The 21,552-nt window shown below is 45.2% G+C and overlaps 1 protein-coding gene across 1 annotated transcript; it reads right to left on the reverse strand.

Annotated features, from left to right (window-relative positions):
• Positions 1-913: 913 nt before the first annotated feature.
• Positions 914-20,358, reverse strand: parp4 (poly (ADP-ribose) polymerase family, member 4; the record flags this gene model as incomplete). Its single annotated transcript, XM_084461438.1, has 34 exons — positions 914-1,115; positions 1,545-1,677; positions 2,513-2,615; positions 2,824-2,875; positions 3,030-3,199; positions 4,757-5,008; positions 5,252-5,347; positions 5,507-5,587; positions 5,721-5,801; positions 5,977-6,147; positions 6,782-6,881; positions 7,661-7,851; positions 9,420-9,490; positions 9,907-10,096; positions 10,503-10,640; positions 10,776-10,857; positions 10,985-11,028; positions 11,542-11,706; positions 11,918-12,004; positions 12,208-12,339; positions 12,875-13,017; positions 13,527-13,677; positions 13,782-13,965; positions 14,443-14,541; positions 14,650-14,781; positions 14,898-15,049; positions 15,200-15,388; positions 15,619-15,756; positions 16,202-16,360; positions 16,598-16,702; positions 17,513-17,591; positions 18,181-18,286; positions 18,970-19,183; positions 20,233-20,358. The coding sequence occupies 34 exons, from the start codon at positions 20,356-20,358 to the stop codon at positions 914-916; spliced, it is 4,518 nt and encodes a 1,505-aa protein (XP_084317564.1).
• Positions 20,359-21,552: the final 1,194 nt, after the last annotated feature.

A 21,552-nucleotide genomic window follows, 5' to 3' on the forward strand; every position in this document is an offset into this window, starting at 1 on the left:
GAGATGTCAGGAAATAATTTTTACAGCTCACTTTTCTGACCCCTGGATGAACTGTTTTTTTTGCTTCCCTCTGGAATATGTAGGGGTGGGACCTATATCCATCCCCCCACTGCTCTCTGTAAAGCGCATTGTGTCGCCTCTGTGTATGAAATGCGCTATACAAATAAAGTTTGATTTGATACAATTACAAATTACCCTCTAGCATATGACATTGAATGCATGAGTGAATTACGTATGATTAGCATTTAGTCATCACCAAACAACGTACCAGGATTGGGTACTCCTAGAGGTTCCTCCAGTCAGAACCCAACTAGGAAAAACTGCTTTTAATTATTGTGCCCCTAGAGCTTGGAATGAGTTTCAAGAAACCTTTAAATTGGATGTTTTAGTCCCCTTCGGCAGGTTTAAAAATGTTAAATGAGGCTGAGGTTGAAGTCTGCGTATGTTTTTAATTTTTCAGTTTAGTTTGATCAGTTTTAATGTGTAAATGTAGTATGATATTTTTGTATTTATTTTGTATTGATGTTGTTGTTTTATATATTGTATGCTTTATTCTGTAGCCAGGGCACCATTAAAAATGAATGAGACCTTGGTCTCAATGGGCTCCCCTGGTAAAAAAAAAAAGAAAAAAAAATATATATATATATATATATATATATATATATACATATACATATACACACACATACACATATATATATATATACACACACACGCATATATACACTGTATATATAATATATATATATATATATATATATATATATATATATATATATATATATAAATATATAATTGCAGGTGTTAGGTAAAAGTGATCTTTAATCTTATACACTTATAGAATAATGGTGTATTCTTGTTTAAGAGATCCATGGAGGAGGTCATCACAGGGTCAACGGAACCTTCCACCCGCTCAGGAAGGTGAAGGGAGAGGGGGGGTGTGGGGATGGATGGTGAAGGGGGAGGGGGGCTGTGGGGGGTCGATGCCGAGGAGGCGGCGTGTGGAGGACTCCCAGTCCCTGCCAAACTCCAGCCTGCTGCACACACACGGGTACTGCCTGTCTGCCCAGCACACCCAATCCACCGCCTTCCTCACTGCCTGCCAGTGCTCAGACCTAAGGGGTGCACACGCACTTATTCAACGGAATTGCTGAATGGAGAAAGTACATGAATATAAGCAACATGCATGTGCACACACAGACAAACCTATATACACAAATAAACACACCCTCAGGCCTGGAGTACACTAATGCGCATTCACCCAAAAAAGGATACATTTCCCTCCGTTTGCGCCAAGCTATTACACTACCCTGGCCAAAAATGACCCTCAAATCCAGAGGCCTTGGAATACGCCCTGGGCTAGAAATCCAGAGCTGCGTTGTAGTCGTGTCGTTGTAGTTGCCCGTGTAATTGTGGATCGTTTTTGCGGTTCAAATACACATGAATGTAATCCTGGCCTCAGAAGCATATGCTAACAGTCACACACTCACACACACAAACGCACGGTCACACAGATCTCTCACACATGACCGTAGGTACGGTACCGGGGTTTGGGAGGGTCCTCCAGGCGGAACAGGCTGAGGAGCAGCATCCCCTCCTTCAGTCTCCTGACCCTCATCAGCTGCAGCACCAGCAGAGTGGCCACCATCCTCAGGATGTCAGCATGAGCCCTCACTCCTGATCAGGGGGGGGGGAGCGCGCGCACACACACACACACACACACACACACACACACACACACACACACACACACACACACACACACGCATCAGGCCACCACAGACCACCTCATATCAACAACATCTACCATAATTGCAACAAATACACGAACCCACAAATTACACACATACTGAAGCAGAGGCGCTGACCCAGGACAACAGGACCTCTTAACTGAGAGTGGAGCACATTCTTCCTTCCTTTGTCCTCACTGAGCCCAGCCTCTATCCTAGCCCAGCCTCTATCCTAGCCTAGCCTCTAACCTGGCCTCTATCCTAGCCTCTATCCTAGCCTCTAACCTAGCCCAGCCTCTAACCTAGCCCAGCCTCTATCCTAGCCCAGCCTCTATCCTAGCCTAGCCTCTAACCTAGCCTCTATCCCAGCCCAGCCTATATCCTAGCCTTGCCTCTAACCTAGCCTAGCCTCTATCCTAGCCTTGCCTCTAACCTAGCCTAGCCTCTATCCTAGCCTCTTACCTAGCCTCTATCCTAGCTTAGCCTCTAACCTAGGCCAGCCCCTATGCTAGCCTCTAGCCTAGCCTCTAACCTAGCCTCTATCCTAGCCTCTAACCTAGCCTAGCCTCTATTCTAGCCTCTAACCTAGCCTAGCCTCTAACCTAGCCTTGGCTCTATCCTAGCCTCTATCCTAGCCTCTAACCTAGCCTCTATCCTAGCCTCTAACCTAGCCTCTATTCTAGCCTCTAACCTAGCCTAGCCTCTAACCTAGCCTTGGCTCTATCCTAGCCTAGCCTCTATCCTAACCACACAGCCCTGCAGGCCCCTATTCTCTGCTGTACCTAGAGAGCAGATGCCCTTGTTCTTCAGGAAGACGTTGGCGAAGAAATCCACATCCACACCTAGGAGGGCACCAAGCATGGTGGAGCACTCCCAATAACCACCCTGAGACAAACAAACAAACAAACAAACAGGAGCTTTACCCATGTGGGCGTTGAAGCAAAATGAAAGAGTTCATCCTCTTTGTAATTTAAAAAGTACTGTATAATCTACAGTTCAAATGGCAACCTTTCTAGTAAATGAGAATGGAAAACAGACCATGTGTTTAATAGCATAAGTGGTTTATAGAAAAATAAATGGCTTTGGTGCTTACTGGGTGCTGGTTGATGAAGATCTCCGGCCATTTCACCATTTTAATGCCCTTCCTGAATTCAAAACCAAGACCAGTACAATATCACTACAGTATACCATTATAAAGACACTGAATACCACACCTCAAACAAACATGACAAATGTCCTAGAAAAATTCCAGTGAAACCAAAGAGAGATTCAAAGAGGGAACATTTGAATGATGCTCACCCCAAAGATGGGAGGGGCTGTAGAGATGGGAGGGGCTGTAGACATGGCGGTGCCATTTGCTGTCGAATCTCTACTGCAGGAGCTCCGAGGTTCCCCCGAGGAAATGAACTTTTGGAACCCATCAGGACAGCAGTGTTCTCTGTCTCAAATGGCCTGACGGCCCGGGCTTTCTGAACAGAGGGTGCGATCAGAACACTGGCAGAGACTCTCTGAGGGACACAATGTACTGACCCAAAACTGAACCCTGTTGCTGGGTCGAGCACATTCGGAAGACGGGTCGACATTGAGCCCAAGACGGGAGGGAAAGGGTAAAAAATATTTGAAGGGCCCCTGCGTGATATTTGGTCAAATAAACCACCAGTTTGGATTAAGGGTGATGAAACGGCTCTGGGCCCAAACAGAGAACCGGACGATCTGCGGACTTCATCTTCAGTAGAACGGAGAACCAAGGCGGAGGAACCGGTAGGTGAGAACGTAGAGTGGGCTTCGGTAGGAATGGGTGTGGGTGCAACCGCTGAGTTTAAAGCTGCCCTGTCAAGTTCTATCAAAGCAGCAAGATGGAATGGACGGCTTAAGTTGTGTTTGACACGGGCTTCGGTAACATGTTGTATAGAAGGAGCAGGACGACGAGGAGAAAGGGAAAAAGGATGCAGAGATGCAGAGACACCTGCGCTGTTGTCTCTTTGTAAAGATGAAAGAGAGGAGGAGGGAGAAGGGAGGAGGAGCCTTTTAAAGGAACGTCCGTGATAGTAGGAGGGATGAGAGGTAGGAGGAGGTAGAGAGGAAAATGGATGAAGAGGACGAGAGGCGGGAGGAGGAGGAGGAGGAGGAGGAGGAATAGCAGATTCCATTGCCATCATTAGGGGATGGTCTCCCAAGTCTCCAAAGCCAAGTTCTTCCAAGATCTGTTGAGGAGGACAAGAGCCAGGAAGAGGAGAAGAAAGAGGGGCAGAAATAACACAACGAGGGGAACGACGACGACAAGAGGCAGAAGGAGGAGGAGGAGGAAGGGGAAAAGCAGAATCCATTGCCATCATTAGGGGATGGTCTCCCAAGTCTCCCAAGAGTCTCCCACAACGAGAGGAACGACGACGAGGGGCAGGAGTAGGTGGAGGGGCAGAAAGAGGAAGATGAGGGGCAGGAGGAGGTGGAGGGGCAGAAAGAGGAAGATGAGGGGCAGGAGGGGGCGGAGGAGGGGCAGAAAGAAGAAGACAAGGGGCAGGAGGAGGTGGAGGGGCAGAAAGAAGATGATGAGGGGCAGGAGGAGGGGGAGGGGCAGAAAGAGGAAGATGAGGGGCAGGAGGAGGCAGAAAATGGTCATAATGACGAAGACGAGAGGCAGGAGGAGGAGGAGGAGAGGGAGGGGCAGAAAGAGGAAGACGAGGGGCAGGAGGGGGCGGAGGAGGGGGAGGGGCAGAAAGAGCAGGTTGAGGGTAGTTGAATGACGAGGCAGATAATGAAGAAATTAGTGAAGTGGATTCACGCTCTCGACCAACACCCTCTGAGTAACTCAGGGCAACTGGACTCTTCAGCTTGCTGTACCAGCGTTGCCCTACACTGACAGGTTCCCCGGCCTTCTTCGACAATTTTCTCGCTTTACGTCTTCCGCTTAACATACTTCTGCCTCCACAGAGACCATCAACCAAGGAGTCGCTCTCATCATCCATTATCTCACTTGGAGAGGGATGGGCGTATGAGATGGAACTGTACTGAGCACTGTGACCTACTTCTTCTTCCTCCTCCGCCATATGGTCCATCCACTCCATCGTGAGGCCATCCATCATATAACTTTGCAACATTAATTGTGATGATGATGACATTAATTGTTCTTCCCCATCTTCTAAGCTGAGGTGAGGTAGGTGGTCAATGTCCTCCAGCTCTTCCCTCTGTTCCCAGCTGAGGTAAGGCAGGAAGTCAACGTCCTCCTCTGCTATTAGCTTTGGGATGTCTGTGAAGTACTCCTCTGGCTGTTCTGAATCCTGGGAAATGGAGGGAGGTGATCGCATCAATGGATTTTCTGAACATACAGTATGATAGCGTTGTTCAATGTGAAAAAATGACTATTTGAAGATTAACTGTTTCCAATTTCTTCCTCTTCTTGATCCACCAATAGAACTGCTATTTAATAAGGTATTAATAACGGTTAATAAATAGTAATAAATAATAAACAGTATTAGTCAGTGTTTATGCGTGTGTGTGTGTGTGTGATTGATAGACAATACCCTCTCTTCGATGGCCACAAAGCTGGTGAACTGGGACAGAATAGAGAAATCTTTGCTCAGCTCAATGATGAAGGACTTCAGCTCAGCTTTTTTCCCCTGGGTGCACACACACAAAAACACAAAAAAAAATCAGAATACAGCATTAGAAAGACCCAAGAACACTTCATTAGTCCTGACTGTGCCTTTTTGTTGTCCTGTCTGTCTGGTTTATGTAAGACCAGATAAGACTGCTTGTCAGAGGGTCCAGGAACACACCTCATGTTCAGCTTCGTTGGTGTGCAGACTGCCATCCTCATAGTCCCTGATGACTGCCCTTGCTGTAAGCTTGTGAAGGAACTGCACGCGCACACACACAGACACACACACAGACACGCACAGACATGCACGCACACCGTGATCATACAGCATATTCTGTATTGCGGCTGAGAGCTGATAATGTCTAGGCAGTGTGTGTGGTTCCTGGTCTTACCGTGCCCCTGGTCTTCTGTAGCTCAGAGGTGGACACCATGGTCTTTATCTCCTGCCCACTCAGGTCACCGAGAAGAGTGGCCTACCGCAACACAGATAAAGACAAATGACGGACAGATGGACGGATGGACGGATGGATGGACGGACACACACACACGCGCGCACACGCACGCACTCACTCACGCACACACGCACACACGCACGCACGCACGCACGCACGCACGCACACACACACGCCCCTGCCCATCCCAGTATACCTGGGTGCAGTGTGGCACAAAGCCATAGACGAGGGTGTGACAGTCACTGAAGAGAGCGTGCAGCTGAGTGGGGGCCTGAACAGGAGGGGGCGCTGTTGGGTTGAACTGCTGCCACTTAACAGACACAGAGCTGCAGCCTGCAGATGCCATGCGCTTCACCTGAGACGCCACCTGGAATGCAGAGAAACAGGTATTTAAAGGAATAGTTTAAGCAAATTCACACTAGTTCACTTTCTCTTAGCATTAGCATCAGTTAATGCAAGCCATTGTAAAGAGTTCCAAGTACAGTAGTACAGTAGAACCTCAGATCCGAACCCATCGGGAGTGAGGGTTGTTCGGATCTTTGAAATGTTCGGAACTCTGAAAGTGACGTCAACACTAATTTGACAAAATATTTATATTTTGAATATTTATTTTGTTAACACTCAGAATAAACCAATAAACACACTCTAAAACAATCAGAAAGGCATTGGAATTGCAATCAAATGACCAAGTATGCTAAAGTTTTTTGCTAGTCATTTTGTCACGTTACAGTAAAATGTTCAATTTGACGGTTTTGACACCCGTTCGGTTGACCAGATCTCTGTGGTTCTAGTGTCTGTCAAACCAAATTATATGAATCAATTTGAATCAAAAGGTGGAGCAGTAGCTGTTATACAGACCTTCTTATTCTGTAACTGCTACTTTTTTGTCCTGCACCAACACTAAAAGCAGAATCTTTTTTCGTAAACCAAACTGTGGAACCAGGTTATCGCCAATGATGACTGAAGGCGATACGGCAGCTCTCATTGGTTCTCAGTCTCACCTTTTCTGTCCAGTTATGTTTTGTCTTGGTGTCAAAATACTCATAGGCTCCGCCCCCTGCATGGGCCAGGGCTCTCAACATGTGCCGATTGGCTGTCGAGCTGAGGGGACAAACACAGACGTCAAACTCCCACAATTAAAATTCCTACATCCACATTGCACAGTGACTTTATGTGTCAATAGAGGGTGGAAACATCTATAGATTCTGAAATTGCAAGTTAATTTTTTCTTAACCTCTCTGAAAACTGAGAATCCATCCACTCACTCTCATGAATTTAATTGAAATGGAGTAGTGTAATAAAAAAAAAAAAAAAAACATTCCCTCTAGCGTATGCTTACACCATGGGTTCCCAAACTCCATCAATGTGGGCCTCCCCTCTAAAAACAGTGATACACCCGCGCCCCCCCAACCCCCCAAATTTGTCCATTATGCAAGGCAGCGTTAGCTAGCCCATAACGTTACACAGCGAAGTTAACTCGGTGGCACCTGTTGCTAGTTAACGTTTTTGCACAATACATTCATGCCTGCGGGGTGAGGCTCTCTGCACTATCCACACATTTAGTACACATCTCTCCCATTACTTATTTAGATCTTCTGACCTTTATAATCACATTTCATTCATAAAAAAACAGACATTTTAAAAATAAAAAACATTTTTTTCCTTCTTTTTTTTCTGACCATCCCTCCGCGCCTCCCCTGAATTTCTTTGGGGCCCCCCAGGGGAGGCCCGCCTCATAGTTTGGGAATGCCTGGCTTACACCAATCCAGTGCTTTTAAATCCATGAGAAAGTGAGAATGAGGCCATTTCTTATGAAGTAGGGTAGAAGAAACGTTACGCTCCTTATCTATCTAATCCTGCCTCGCCCTTTGCCCCCTGACCTGAGGCCGCAAGTGAAGAGGCGGCTGTGCTGATGGCCATGTTCTCTGAGCAGCTGCAGGGTCAGAGTCGGGTTCTGCACATGGCCGTCGGAGAGCAGCAGCAGGTTCCGAACACCCTGGGACCGAGGCAGCAGACTGAGGCTGCGCAGGGGCCTCCACAGGTCAGTGCTGCCCCCTACTGGTGGGGAGGACTAACAGCAGGGGGGGAAAAAGAAAATGAGGCAGAATATGAGCCAATGCTGTACTGTTATTAAAGATTTTGTGGAATAAGGACTAGTACAGTCACAATATCAACAAACTCTGACTGCGGTGTATGGAATATTTACCTATTTCCAGATTGTTATGGAAACATAAGGACATTTAAAAGTTTTATTGTTTGTACAGTAAAATCTGATCCAGGAGAAAAATGATTGCAGCTCTTCTCGCTGTTAGTTAAGCACTGCCTTCTTCTTGACGGAATCTAACACAATAATATATTTCACGCTAGAGTGCCCAAATTGAAACAATTGTATTTAATTATCTTTCATTGATAATTGCAGTTATTCAGAAAGTGAGGAGATGAAGATGAAGGGAAATAAAAGGAAGGAAGAGAAAGATGAAATGTGGACGGAGGCCAGGTTTGTCTCAACCCACCACAGTGCAGTCAGCAGCCATTTTGTTGTGGAAGAGAACCATTAAATTTGATCCAGTAATACAGTTAAAAGGTTAACAACACACTGGCTAATATTATTTCAAAAGCATATTGTCCTTCTGGTGAGTTTTCTGATAACCAAAACTGACCATAACTTATATTTAGAGATGTATACTAGAAGATATATTAGAGCCATATAATATAATATATGGTTCTGACCACATCTTGTTCTCATAATTGTGACGTATGATCACAGGACATCAGACTATTTAAGTAGCCTAGTTTTAATGGAGTGCAGCAAAGCAGAGCTGATTCTATCAGGAAACAGGCAGCAGTGTGTGTGCAGTGTGCGTCCTGATGCACATAATTCAACTCATGTGTCATGTCAAATCTCATAGGCTACTTTCCACTATGGCACCTATTTAAGCACGCACACACGCGAGCACGCACGCACGCAGGCTATGGTGTTTACCATGCTGGTTGATTTGTGGCCCACCACCACCCCTTAATGTTACTGTATTGCTGTGTTGCCATTATGGCTTTGCATTGTGTTGCTGTATTGCTGCATTGCTTGTCTGCCTGGGGAGATTGTTACCTTAGACTCCCTGCCTTTTATTCTTGTGTGAATGGGCTATATGCACAGCTCCAGTACTTCCTGAAATTAGACATTCTCTACTTCCTGTCTTACACTATTGGATGAAATTATTATTCAGGTGTGCCTGATCATTGTGCTGCAGTCAGACACACCTGATTAATCACTTCATCCAATAGTGTAGGACAGGAAATAGAGAAGCATGTCTAATTTCAGGAAGTACTGGAGTTGTGCATACAGTATAGCCTATTATGCTACCCTTTGGCTGAGAGAAAAAATGTCAAAAATAGCATTCTAGACCAGAGGATGAGGAAGGCAGAACAGAACAGAGAGACTATTCCAATTGCAACAATTTGAGGATCTTTTCAACAACACTCAGCAGCTGTTTAGAGAATTTACTCTATTTACTATTCTAAGTGCTGCAATCTTAATCTGCATAAATAATAATGATAAAATAATAGAGATTGCTATAAAAATAGCATCTAATCTTGTTGTGCTTTCCTTCCTGAAGGCTCCTGGGCCTGTCTGGCTCTCACCATGAGGAACTGCTTGGCTGGATGCAGGGCCTCCGCTAGGGGCTGGGCAGAGAGGAACGCCTCCTTCTGGTCTGAAAGACAAACATACCAAGAACATTTTCACACAAACTTAGGAACAGAAAACTGTACAATCAGTGACATCTTTGTGTGTTTTCAGATCTCAAGATCTCAGTCTATTGCTGAGAGCGTTCGAGCGCAGCATTACATTACATTAGTCATTTAGCAGACACTTTTATCCAAAGCGACTAACAATAATTGCATTTAACGTAGGAAAAGCCAAGTACTACTACTTCCCAGAACTCACAAGTGCATCTCCTTTCTAAAACAAGTGACTAAGAGCATAATCTAGTGCTGAAGGCAAAGTGCAAGAATAGAATACAATAGGTGCTTAAGAGGGAGGATGCACAGCGCTTTGAAGCCCCGACAACGCTGTTTTAGCTGCCCCGCCTCAGCCTTAGTGGGTCACTGCCTTAGTGGAGTATGTTACCTGTGCCGAAGGCGATGATGTTGACCTTGAGGCTGCGGTCCAGGCTTCTGAGGACCTGCAGGCCGATTCTCCTGGCGTTCTGCAGCGCCTCTCCTCTCATGGACTCAGACGTGTCCAAGAGGACGACCACCTCGTCAGAGCTGGAGCTGGAGCTGGAGTCAAAGTCTGGGTAGAACACCAGCATACAGGCCTGGAGGGAGAGGGAGGAAGGGAGGGAGGGAGAGGGAAAGAGAGAGAGAGAGACACAGAGAGAGAGAGATAGAATAATATTACTGCTCCAGCCAGAGAAAATACATTTAGGAAGTAAACAACTTTAAAGTTAGTAAGTGTGAGAGATTGAGAGGCAGTGGGATTTACTCTGCATTTCAAATAGTGAGAGTACCTGAGAGAGAGACAGACAGACAGACAGACAGACAGACAGACAGACAGACAGACAGACAGACAGACAGACAGACAGACAGTGAGGAGGGGTGGATACATTAGAGCAGATAGGAGGTGGTGGGAGGGAAGACAGGCAAAATGACAGATTAAAACCCAGCGGAGATGAGGGGGAAGGAGCGATTGAACGCGTCGGGGAGGCGGAGGGATCCGCTGACCTGGCTGTCTCTGTTGGGGTGCTGCTCCACCCACATGCGGGGCGAGTGGATCTGAGCGATACCGAGGGACAGCAGGAAGCCGTCCGAGCCCAGGCTCTCTCCAGGCAGGGTGCTCAGCACCGCTCGGCAGTCGGTCCTCTGCGGTCAACACAACACACCCTGGGGTCACGTCGATGTCACACGTCGATGTCACACGCATGAACGCGCTGACACAGATACATGCACGACAAGACACAGCCACAGCGCTAAGATCTAACTTCAGGCATCGTTCACCTTGATCTTCACTCGATGTGTGATGCAGTGCAGGTCGATGATCTCGTTTGGCATCTGGATGGACATGTCCAGAGTGAACTCCCTGAGAGAAGTGAGACCATTATCATACTATACAATACAGTCAAAAACAATAGATATGAGTGGTATGGCGGGTCAAGGTTCAAGGCGAGGATAGAGGAACGGTAAACGTCCTTCAATCAGCAGCTCACCCCTGTGTCTCCATGTCCGTCACACACACCTTCTCCACAGTCCCCTGTAGTTGGACAGAGATGGACACACAGGAACACTTAGTCAACCTTACACGCCGTTCCCATCCTCAAAACCAAACTATTACACGTTTTCCCCAAAGCCGTGATCACCCTGAATGCCAACATGCACTACCCCCCCCCCCCCCCCCCCCCCCCCGAACACACACACACACACACACACTGTGCAATAAGTAACTACTGTGCAATATTTCATCCTGTGCAATATTCTATATTTTATATTTTTATCCCAGTGCAATATTTGTATTTATATTCTTATTGTGTGATGTTATATTCTTATTGTGTGATGTTGTCTGTATATTGTGATGTTGTCCGCACACTGTGATGTTGTACAGTATGTTGTCCAGTGCACTCAAGTTGAGGCTTATTTAATTTTGTTGTACCTTGGCACAATGACAATAAAGACATTCTATTCTATTCAAAACTTGATTTACATGGCACTGAATGAATGATAAACAGTTACGTTTTGACACTCACAATGGGGCTTAGGGTCCGCCTACCTGAGTCGTCTGGTTGAGAGCTGCACTCTGCTGCCATGGAGACACGCTCCCCGGCAATGAGAACATGACAGAGCCATCTCTGACGACCAGCTCGGTGACGAAAGTGACTTTGATCAGGACGGTGGCACCTGGAGGCAGGTTACCCACACTGATAGTGAACACATCCTGAGGGCGCAGAATGATGACATCATCGTTATCACACATTTACTAAAGGATGAACAGACAGTGCTCAAGGAACCAACTTCTAGTGAAGACATAGGCCGTGAGGAAATCTTGTTTGACACAAAAAAATGTCTGTGAGTGTGTGTTTATGTGCGTGTGTGTTTATGTGTGTTGGGAAACACAGGCCAGAGGGGAGACGGACAGCAGGACGTACAGGTGCATCCTGGTCCATCAGGTAGGCTCCGTGGCCTTTCTCTATGGCCTGCTTATACTCCTTCCTTGCCTGCTCCTTCTCCTTCACCTAGGATAGACAATAAAGTTCTACAGTGATGCTAAGCACACATACAGAAAAAAAACTATTAAAACTAGTTTCTGTTGGCTACATTTAAAGCAAGGTTATTAAAATACATATTCCTGTAAAACTGATAATTATCTAGTGAAAACAGAGAAAAGATTATTCAAGGTGAACATAAAGAGGAAGCATATATAGAGAGACTGTTTTACCTGCCCTACAACATGTTTCCCATTGATGAATGCTTCAAACCCACACACAGCAGCAGAATCATCCAATGGGAAGACGTACTTGGCCTCAATTGGCACTGTGCTCTTATTGGTGTACCTCTGGAAGACGATGACCTGGTAGCCAATAGGAAAGATATACAGCAGGGTTGGAAAACTGGCATAATGTTTACTTTACAGTTCATTCTATTATCATCAAACCATGTTGGACAGAGAGGCTGTTTCTGCATTTTAATTATGACATTATGACAAATAGTCAAACTTTAAGTTTAAGTCCCAATTTAATCCAATGAGCACCACAACTCCAGCATACTCAGCTATGACACATTATTTAGTAGTATAGCTCTGCTGATCTAAACTGCTGTTCTTCACATGTTCTCATCATGTGCAAGTTAGGATTCAACAACTCCTCTGAAATAGCTGAATACATACTTTTAGAGTAAGTTTACACCAGGTTTACACCATATTCATCTAATCTGTAAATAGTACCATCAATATCAAATTAATCCACTATGTTGTTTTCTAAAAGTCACTAACCGTCCACCGCATAATATGGCTAAATGGCAACACACTGTTTGGGTTCACTTTCCTGTTACCGTGTGTTTAATATCGGGAGCATGGCCCTAGATAAAGAAGCTCAAAGTTACAATACCTGAGAGAGCAAATCCATCAGCTTGCACTTGACGTGGACGGCCTCTAGGGGGAGTGCTTGTCCGGTGCTGTCCAGAAGCCCTGCTGTGACATCATCCAGGGGGTTCTTACAGATGCCTACAACTTCCTCCTCACAGATGGACCCTGCAAAGAGACACAGGCATGTTTAAAAAATTCATATATCCATACAGTACATAGCACATTACATACTGTACATATAGCACTACTACTTTCAAGTTCTTTAAGTTCAAGTAACAGGTAGTATCACATACTGTAGCCAAAACCCCGTAGTGCAGGGCTCAATCCCTGACTTGGTTAATATTATTCAAAGTATTTTTTATTGATTTTGCACAATAATAAACACACACATGACAACCACAGAGGTACTCATCTCCGTAACAAAATTGAACAAAATAAGCATCAAACATAATCATAAAATACTGAATTAAATAAAGTTACAAAAATAAAGTAAAAAAAAAATTTAAAGAATAAGGGGGAGGGGGGGGGCTACATTATATTGATGTAGTTGGATCTAGTTTCAAGACAGGACAGAGACAGTTGCAAGATCTTATAAGACCACTAGGTCTGACTTGGTTAATATGAAAGAGTGAGTGTGTCTCAGGTGGGTGTGGTCTAGTGTGGTGTGAACCTACAGAGGTCAGAGGTGGAGGGGGGCGGGGGCAGCTCAGAGGAGGTGGTGTCTACGGAGGGCTGGAAGTCCTTCACCAGGTCCTTCTCCAGACTGAACTGGATCACGTACTTCAGCCTCACCTGCTCTGGGCTGTACACCACATACTCATCGTCCTGGAACACACACATGCCTGTTAGTAGAACACACACACACACACACACGCATTATGCGTGTACATACACATTAGAGGCAGTAAAGCAAGTGCACACACACGCACCACGAATTGGGAGGGGGTTCTTGGGGTGTGTCGGACCCCGTGCACGCTGTTGTAGCCCTCCGGGACGCGACTCAGACCGGTGTTCTTCTTCTGCAGGTGTCTGCAGCGCCCCAGCGCCACATCACACACCAGCAGCAGCCGAGAGCCGTCCGTCACGCTGGGCTTAGAGTACCTCGCACTGGTACTATTCAAATACACAGAGAGGTAAGTAAGTAAGTAAGTAAAACTTTATTTATATAGCACTTTTCACAGCACAGGGTCACAAAGTGCTTCACAGGTAAAAAAAGACAGTCGGAAAACAATGAGTAAAACTACACAAAAAAGACAGTAAAATACAAAGAAAAACACAACATAGGCAAGTCAGTTACGGCTGTCCAAAAGCCTGCTTGAACAGGTGGGTCTTAAGAAGTCCCTTAAAAATGTCCACAGAGGGAGAGATTCTTAAGTCCTGGAGGAGCGCATTCCAGAGATTGGGGGCTACACATTCAAAGGCTCTGTCCCCCTTGGTTTTCAGCCTGGTTAACACACTGGTACGATTCACACAGTGAGTAATAGTACTATTGCTTCATACAATTTCTGTTTGTGTCCTTACCTTCCAGTATTCTGTATGACGTTTACAGAGTATAGTAGAGCAGACAAATCTAATTTATTGTAACCTAACCTCATTGCATCGCTGAAGTAGATTCCACTTCCCAAGTTCCCAATGTCTGTTCGCTCAATCCCATGATGCTCCACTCCAACCCTGGGCAGCAACAGACCACTGGACAGAGGGATAACTAGGTCAGCCACACAAAGGGCAAACATATCATCTAACTACATCAGACCAATGTTTTCATCTAGTGTGTGTGTGTGTGTGTGTTTCACTCACCGAGAGAGGATCCCAACGAAGCTGCTGGGGCTGGAGGCGTGGAGGAGGGGCTTCACGTTCCCAAGCTCCTCCCTAAATATCTGTAGCTCCGCCCCTCTGACAACACGGAGCACCTGGAGGATCTGCACCTCTCTGAAAGAGGGAAATAGAAATGCTGAGCTCCGCACACATGTGCGCGAGCACACACACGCGCGCACACACACGCGCACACACGCACGGAAACACACAATTTCAAAAACAAGTAGTACCTGTCCTGTAGAAGACTGCGAACACATGCAAACTCAGGGCTGTCCGGGGGAACTCTTTCAATGCTGCACCTCAGGGCACGGTACTTCCCCAAAGAGGAAGGGGTGGGGTTTCCCAGTGTGACCTCACTCACGTTCAGCACATCTCTCATTAACTAGGATAGAGACCATGTAAACAGCATTTAACCAGGTAGTGTTTTCTGTTTAAGCCTACTAGTTGTATCAAACAGGGATATCTACATGTAGGTGTACAGGCTTTACAGGTTAGGAGAAGGTGGAGCGTGTGTGTGTGTGTACACATGTACCTGACAGAGGTCAAGTTTCTGGGAGATGAGCCTGGCATTGATGGGAGGGCAGGGCTGCCTGTGAGGCAGCAGGGTATAGACCTCCTCCATCAGAGAGACCACCTCAGCGCCCAGAGAGACCCCCTCAGCGCCAGCCCCCTCCTTCAGCATCCTCTGCACCTGCAGCAGAAGCCCCTCCCCCCGGCTCACCTGGGACAAAACAGCACAGCGCTTTGGATAATGGCAAACACTGAACAACATGAGTACGAGTACAAACAAATAAGACACACACGCACACTGAGCATGCGCGCACACACACACACGCACAGACGCACGCACACGCGCACACGCACGCACGCACGCACACACAGCTCAGCCTTTCTTAGAGGCACATTTATTCCACACTTTCTTCCTAGACTGAGAGCCAATCACAATCTTACATCATTGAGACTGATACTGGTTATTGGAATCTTGAGGATGTTGCCCAGGCAACCGAGCGCCTCTGTCCAGAGCAGCTCGACGAACGTGCCCACTTCCTGTGAGAGCGCTGAGCAGTTGAGCTTCTCCTCCAACAGCAGCTGTCAAACACGCAGCACACGTCAAAAACAGCCCGCCTTCCCTATAGTCTGCATATTAATATGCAGATATCCATTATGTGTACAATTGTACTAGTAAGAATGTTTCTGCACCTGGAGGTGTGTCTCTGCACACAGCCGAGTGCATATTTGTGCATAAATATAATTAAGTCAAGTGTGTTTGTGCGTTAATATGTGTATCAGTAGCACACCATTTGTCTGTATATTCATGGGTGTGTCTACGTCATTCACACGTCATCTGCACAGTTTGTTCTGAGCATGTGCGAGAGTACAGTAGTGCGAATGGACCGATGGCTGACGCCGATTCAATATACCGAATCAGCCAGAGAGTCCGACCTCTCCGGCTCCGCCATCAGCTGACAATATTCACACCAGACTATTAAAATTTTATTGGAATTATTATTGTTTTCCTCCAACTGTGTCTAACCTGCTGCAGACTGGCGGAGCCCAGATCCGGGGCTTCTGGGGGGAGAGAGGTCCTCAGGTTGAGCCCTTTGAAACCCAGTTCCTTCCAGAGGGTCTGATAGACATCCATGGCCTCCTCTGAGGTGTAACAGAAGACCAGCTTATCCCTCACTGCAGCTGACTGGTAAAACAGAACAGAGGTTCGAGAACTTACACTTCACTCATATTAAAGAGATAGTTCACCCAAGTACCTGTGTATAATTTACTTATATTAATAAAGTGTATGAAGCAATAGGAATCGTACAACCCGCTAAGATTTTCATCAGCATATGTAATCTAGACTGTATGTTATAGCACAGAGGATATCCAGGTGGTTGTCATGTCTGTGACCCCATCACCTTTGGCGATGACCCCTCACCTTAGCGCCAAAGTCGTCTATCCAGGATCGTACCACACGGTACTGCTGTTCGCTCGCTCCTCTGTAACTCTGCAGCTCCAACACTGACCAAGTAAAGCTGTTAGTCTAGAAAGAAGTGTAAGGACGATGTATTATCATACATTATACAACGGGTAGTTCCGACCTCGCAATCTGATTGGTTAAGAGCCGTTGTATATGCCACGATATACCACGGGCAAAGCCTCTTTATTGTTCTATGTGAAATATTACTATGCCAATTACTGCCTGTAAAAACGTTTCATTGCCTAACGGTCTGTTGGTTACATTACGGTTTCTCCTCAAGAAAAATGGAAACATTCAATGTCAATTCTGAGTTGTTCTATCTGTCCTGTAGCCTACCACTCTGTTTTATCATCACCACTTTTGCAACGTGCAGTTGCGCAGCGAAGGTAGGCTACACTCCGCTCATGGCTAGCTAGGTTGGTCAGAAGCATTAGTTTGGTTGCTAGGGCTGATTGTTTGTCGCTTTGAAACTCCATAGCAACGTGATAGTTTTATGAACTACCCTTCTTGGCGGAATTCGCTAAAATCAATATTAAGACATTGAAAATAGTAGGTATTTATCCCATAAATGTTTCCCGATGATGTTACTGTTGTTTAAAAGCAATAACTCACTCAAGGGTGGTGGTATATGGCCAATATACCATGGGTTGTACTGGTCAACGGCACTCGTCTGCGCCTCGTGTCTATGACCGCAGCACACGCCATGGTATATAGGCCATATACCACAGCCTCTCATGAGTTATTGCTTCAATATTTATAATTATAAACACACAGTATAATGCAGAACATAACTCACACTACCCATGATTGATAAAGGAAATGACACATTGATGAAGGAAACTACTCTCCAAACAAAGTGGAATCAAGCCTTACCTTTTCAAAAATGGCATACTTGGCCACTTGGAAATTTGATGGATAGGTTGGAAGATCACAGTCATTTTCCGTGTACACCCTAATAACATTTACAATGAGATGTCATGACAGGATTATGTTGCCATACCATATACTGTAGATTCTCAGAGTTGCTGCCCTCAAAATAAACACAACATTTAAAGTCGCACTGAAACAGATGTTTGAGATCATCTAACTTCCCTAGTTTGACGTATTTCTGATGCAAACAAGCTATGAGGGTGGGACATATGTTTAGAGGAATTTGATTGGAACATTCACAAGTTGACGGGTTTTAAGAACTTTAGACAGATTCAATAGAAGGATAGCGTTGATTGACAGGTGGATGTCGTGGCCTAATCTAATCTTCTAAGGTACCTGTTGTCTGATTGACGGGTGGATGTCGTGAGATTATTGGCCTAATCTAATCTAAGGTACCAGTTGTCGTCATTGCACGTGACCTACCGTTTTCCAGGAAGTAAGAAATTATATACTTTGATATAAGATTACAACAAAATACATACATACATCGTTGAATAGGTGAACACTATGACCAATTATGTGAACCAAAATGGGACAGAATGCTTTTTTCATTTCAGTGCGACTTTAAGGTCATGATGTCTAAAGATGATTGATAGCTTAGCTGTACACACCTAAACTTGCCCAGGTAGATTCCAGTCTTCTGGGGATTCCCTACCCCCTTGCTCTGATTGACAGCATTCAGAGGCTCTGACAATGGCTTCTTTATCACCTTCAAAACTAATACACACACACACACACACACACACACACACACACACACACACCCTCTGTCGTGTCAGTTTTAGAATGTCCATACTGTATGTGTCACACACCCTTGTCAAGAGACCATTGATTGTCATGAACTATGTCACACACCCTGTCAGTAAAGACCCTTGCAGTTAACATTACACTTCATTTACATTACAGTCATTTAGCAGACACTTTTATCCAAAGCGACTTACAGTAAGTGCATTCAACGTACAGTAGGTAGTCAAGAGAACTACTAGTCGCCAGAAATCATAATCATGCTGTAGACTCAGCAATGACCATTAAAACACACACACACACACGCACACGCACACTTTGTGCCAACTTTCGCTGCACTCCACAATTTACTTTGTAGGAGAATGCAAAAGCATAACAGTAATGTAATGTTGACATTACAAACTGTAATGTTAACAGGTTTCACAAAGTTAAAGTCCATCGACAAAAGGGTGTTTGTATGTCTCTGTTCTGTATTGTGTGTCATGTGTTTGTGTACAGCACAATGTCCAAAGTTCAGTAAACCTGGGAAATTGCATTCATTGTGATAAATAATGTTGAGATATTGAGCCCGCATTGACCTGTCTCTGAAAACGCAAATCAAACTATTGGGTTTGTGAATTGTAAGGGTCAAAGAGCACAGAGTAGTAGTCCAATACCTTGTTGAGAGGAAGGGACAGGCGCGGGTGTGGAGAGAGAATGAGTGGAAGAGAGAGAGGGAGCCAGGATGAATTCCTCTAAAGGCAGAAGTATCCCCTTGTCCAGGCAGCGGGGCACATACTCCACGCCCACCACCGGTGTGTTGTACTTCTGTGCCGTCTGCAACCGTTTGGAGCTCAGGCTAGATAAGCTAGTTGTCACTATGAGAGTACACTGTGGGGAGATTCACAAGAAGGCAAACATAAACCAATCTTGAAGAAAGCATTAATAATTTAGCATGTTAGGCCTCCTACAGTATTTTTCTGTTCTGGTCTGTCTTCCCCAGTTGTTTGTCGTTGTGTTCAGTCCACCAACTAATCGTCCAACCAGAAGATGATCTGTCACCTATTCTGTCTCCTGTGCAAAGCAGGTAAGGGTTGTTTTGTTTGTAGGCCTACTTTTGTTGTGTTTGGTGTTTGTTTTTTTGCTTTTGCTTTGTCCCGTGATCCCCTCCAGTTCCAGCAGTCATTGTGGAGAAGGGCGAGGTAAGAAACCGTATACTGTACACCTCATCACATAGGTAGCCCATTGTTATACATTAGGTCAGGGCGAGTGGGTGTTGCACCTTTCTGTGTAGCAATTTAGGTTGGTGTTTTGCACCTAGAAGTAGTTACCTCCGCCCCAGCGACAGCGCAGGGCGAGAGGTAATGTTTTTGGTGCCGTGCGTCCATCCGTCAGCAGGATTACGCAAAAAACGACTGCACTGATTTTCATCAAACTCGATGGAAGGATGTAGCATGGGCCAATTTAGAACCCATTCAATTTTGGAGCAGATCCGAATCACAGGGTGGGTCCATGAGCCGTTTCTTGGTTTGTTGTTGTTGTTAGCCGTTGACCTAAATTCTGGAGTGGATCTGAATTGGGGTGGGTCCACGAGCATGCAAAATGCAGTCAGGGGCGGAAGTCTGTGCTCTCTGAGCACCATTTCTAGTTCATTATTATTACTGTTATTATTGATCATTTTCAAGTAATCTTTCTGTTAAAGATAATAAATAACCTATTTTGGGTTTTATCGCATTTGTAGTTGGGTATGTCTTTCTCTTTGCACCCGCCATCCTCATTTCCCAGACACCGGTGTGCATTAAATGTGTTACATCAGCCCCTCTCCCTAGTCCCTATCATGGAGGGGGAGCATAACATAGTACAATGTAATAATTGTTCCAATTAGTAATTGTTACAGAATTGGATTCATACACAATTAAGCAAAAGAAAATGCACCTGACCTTCTCATTGACCACATAGGAAATGTTGCCCCCATTATCTGTTATCTGCAACTTCAGCCTCTTCTTCTCCTTAATATGTAAATGCTTCAGTTCCAAAAGCACAACGTAGTTCTCAAACAGAGCCATAACCTGAAAGGAATTCCGGACCACAATTAATACAGAATTAAGAATCACAATATTAACATACACACACACACACACACACACACACACACACACACATACACATACACACGCGCGCACACACACACACACACACACACACACACACACACACACACACACACACACACACACACACACACACACACACACACACACACACACACACACACACACACACACACACACAACACAACTTTATGCTGATGTGGATTGATTTCGACGCACTCCATAAATCAACCGAGGTGGAGGTGGGCAGAACGATTTAGTATGGAAGGAATGGGTTGACACAGCCAAGCTATTTTGAAACTCTATCCACTGTCACCGCTAGGCTACAGTGCAAATTAAAACAGATTCCAGCCTATTCAGCACCTACCTGTTCAGGTTGACTAGAGAATCCTCCCAAGCTTCAAAAAATAAAGTTATCCTTCATTTGATGGAATCAACGAGGGACAAGATCTTTAACTTAATTTTTAACATTTCCATCAGCAAAAGTATAGCTAAACAGGTTTCAGACGACAACTGGGTTTGAGAAAATCTGCCAACTTCCTCATTTAGGCTACTGGGCGTCAGCCCCCATGGATGCACGCCCCTTAACCTACTTTATTCTTCTTTCTTGGGTTTAACGGCAGTTTGCATCCTCCTCGTTGCATTATTGCCTCCTGCTGGTCATGCTTCTTCAAATGTCCATTACATCATCTGTTTTGTCTAGGTGTCATTTCCCTAACAGCTAAATTCTATGTATCAGCTTTGTGTTGTATAGGCCTATATATTGAAATAAAGTCTACTAGCCTACTACTCACCAGAACTCACAAGTGCATATCAATTCTAACAAGTGACTGAGAGCATAATCTAGTGCTAAAGCCAAAGAGTAATATTAGTAGCCCTACTGTACCATGGGCATCCCAAGGGTATTCCCTGTACGTAAGGGTCACTCTATCGGCTACTCTCTCAATCTCTAGTCGTCGGCATAGGCTTTGTTTATTTAAGTGAGTTCAGAGAGTTTGTACTATTGATATTTCATAGGTTTTAAAGCATAGTACATTTTTAGATTCATAATTTAGCAGACATTTAGCAGACAGCAATAATCAATACCGACTGTTGCAACTGTCTCCTGTCAGGTTCTTAGGAGACTTCACTGTAGCCTACACGTAACTC

Source organism: Borostomias antarcticus (assembly GCF_949987555.1).
Source record: "Borostomias antarcticus genome assembly, chromosome: 2".
Lineage (NCBI taxonomy): Eukaryota > Metazoa > Chordata > Actinopteri > Stomiiformes > Stomiidae > Borostomias > Borostomias antarcticus.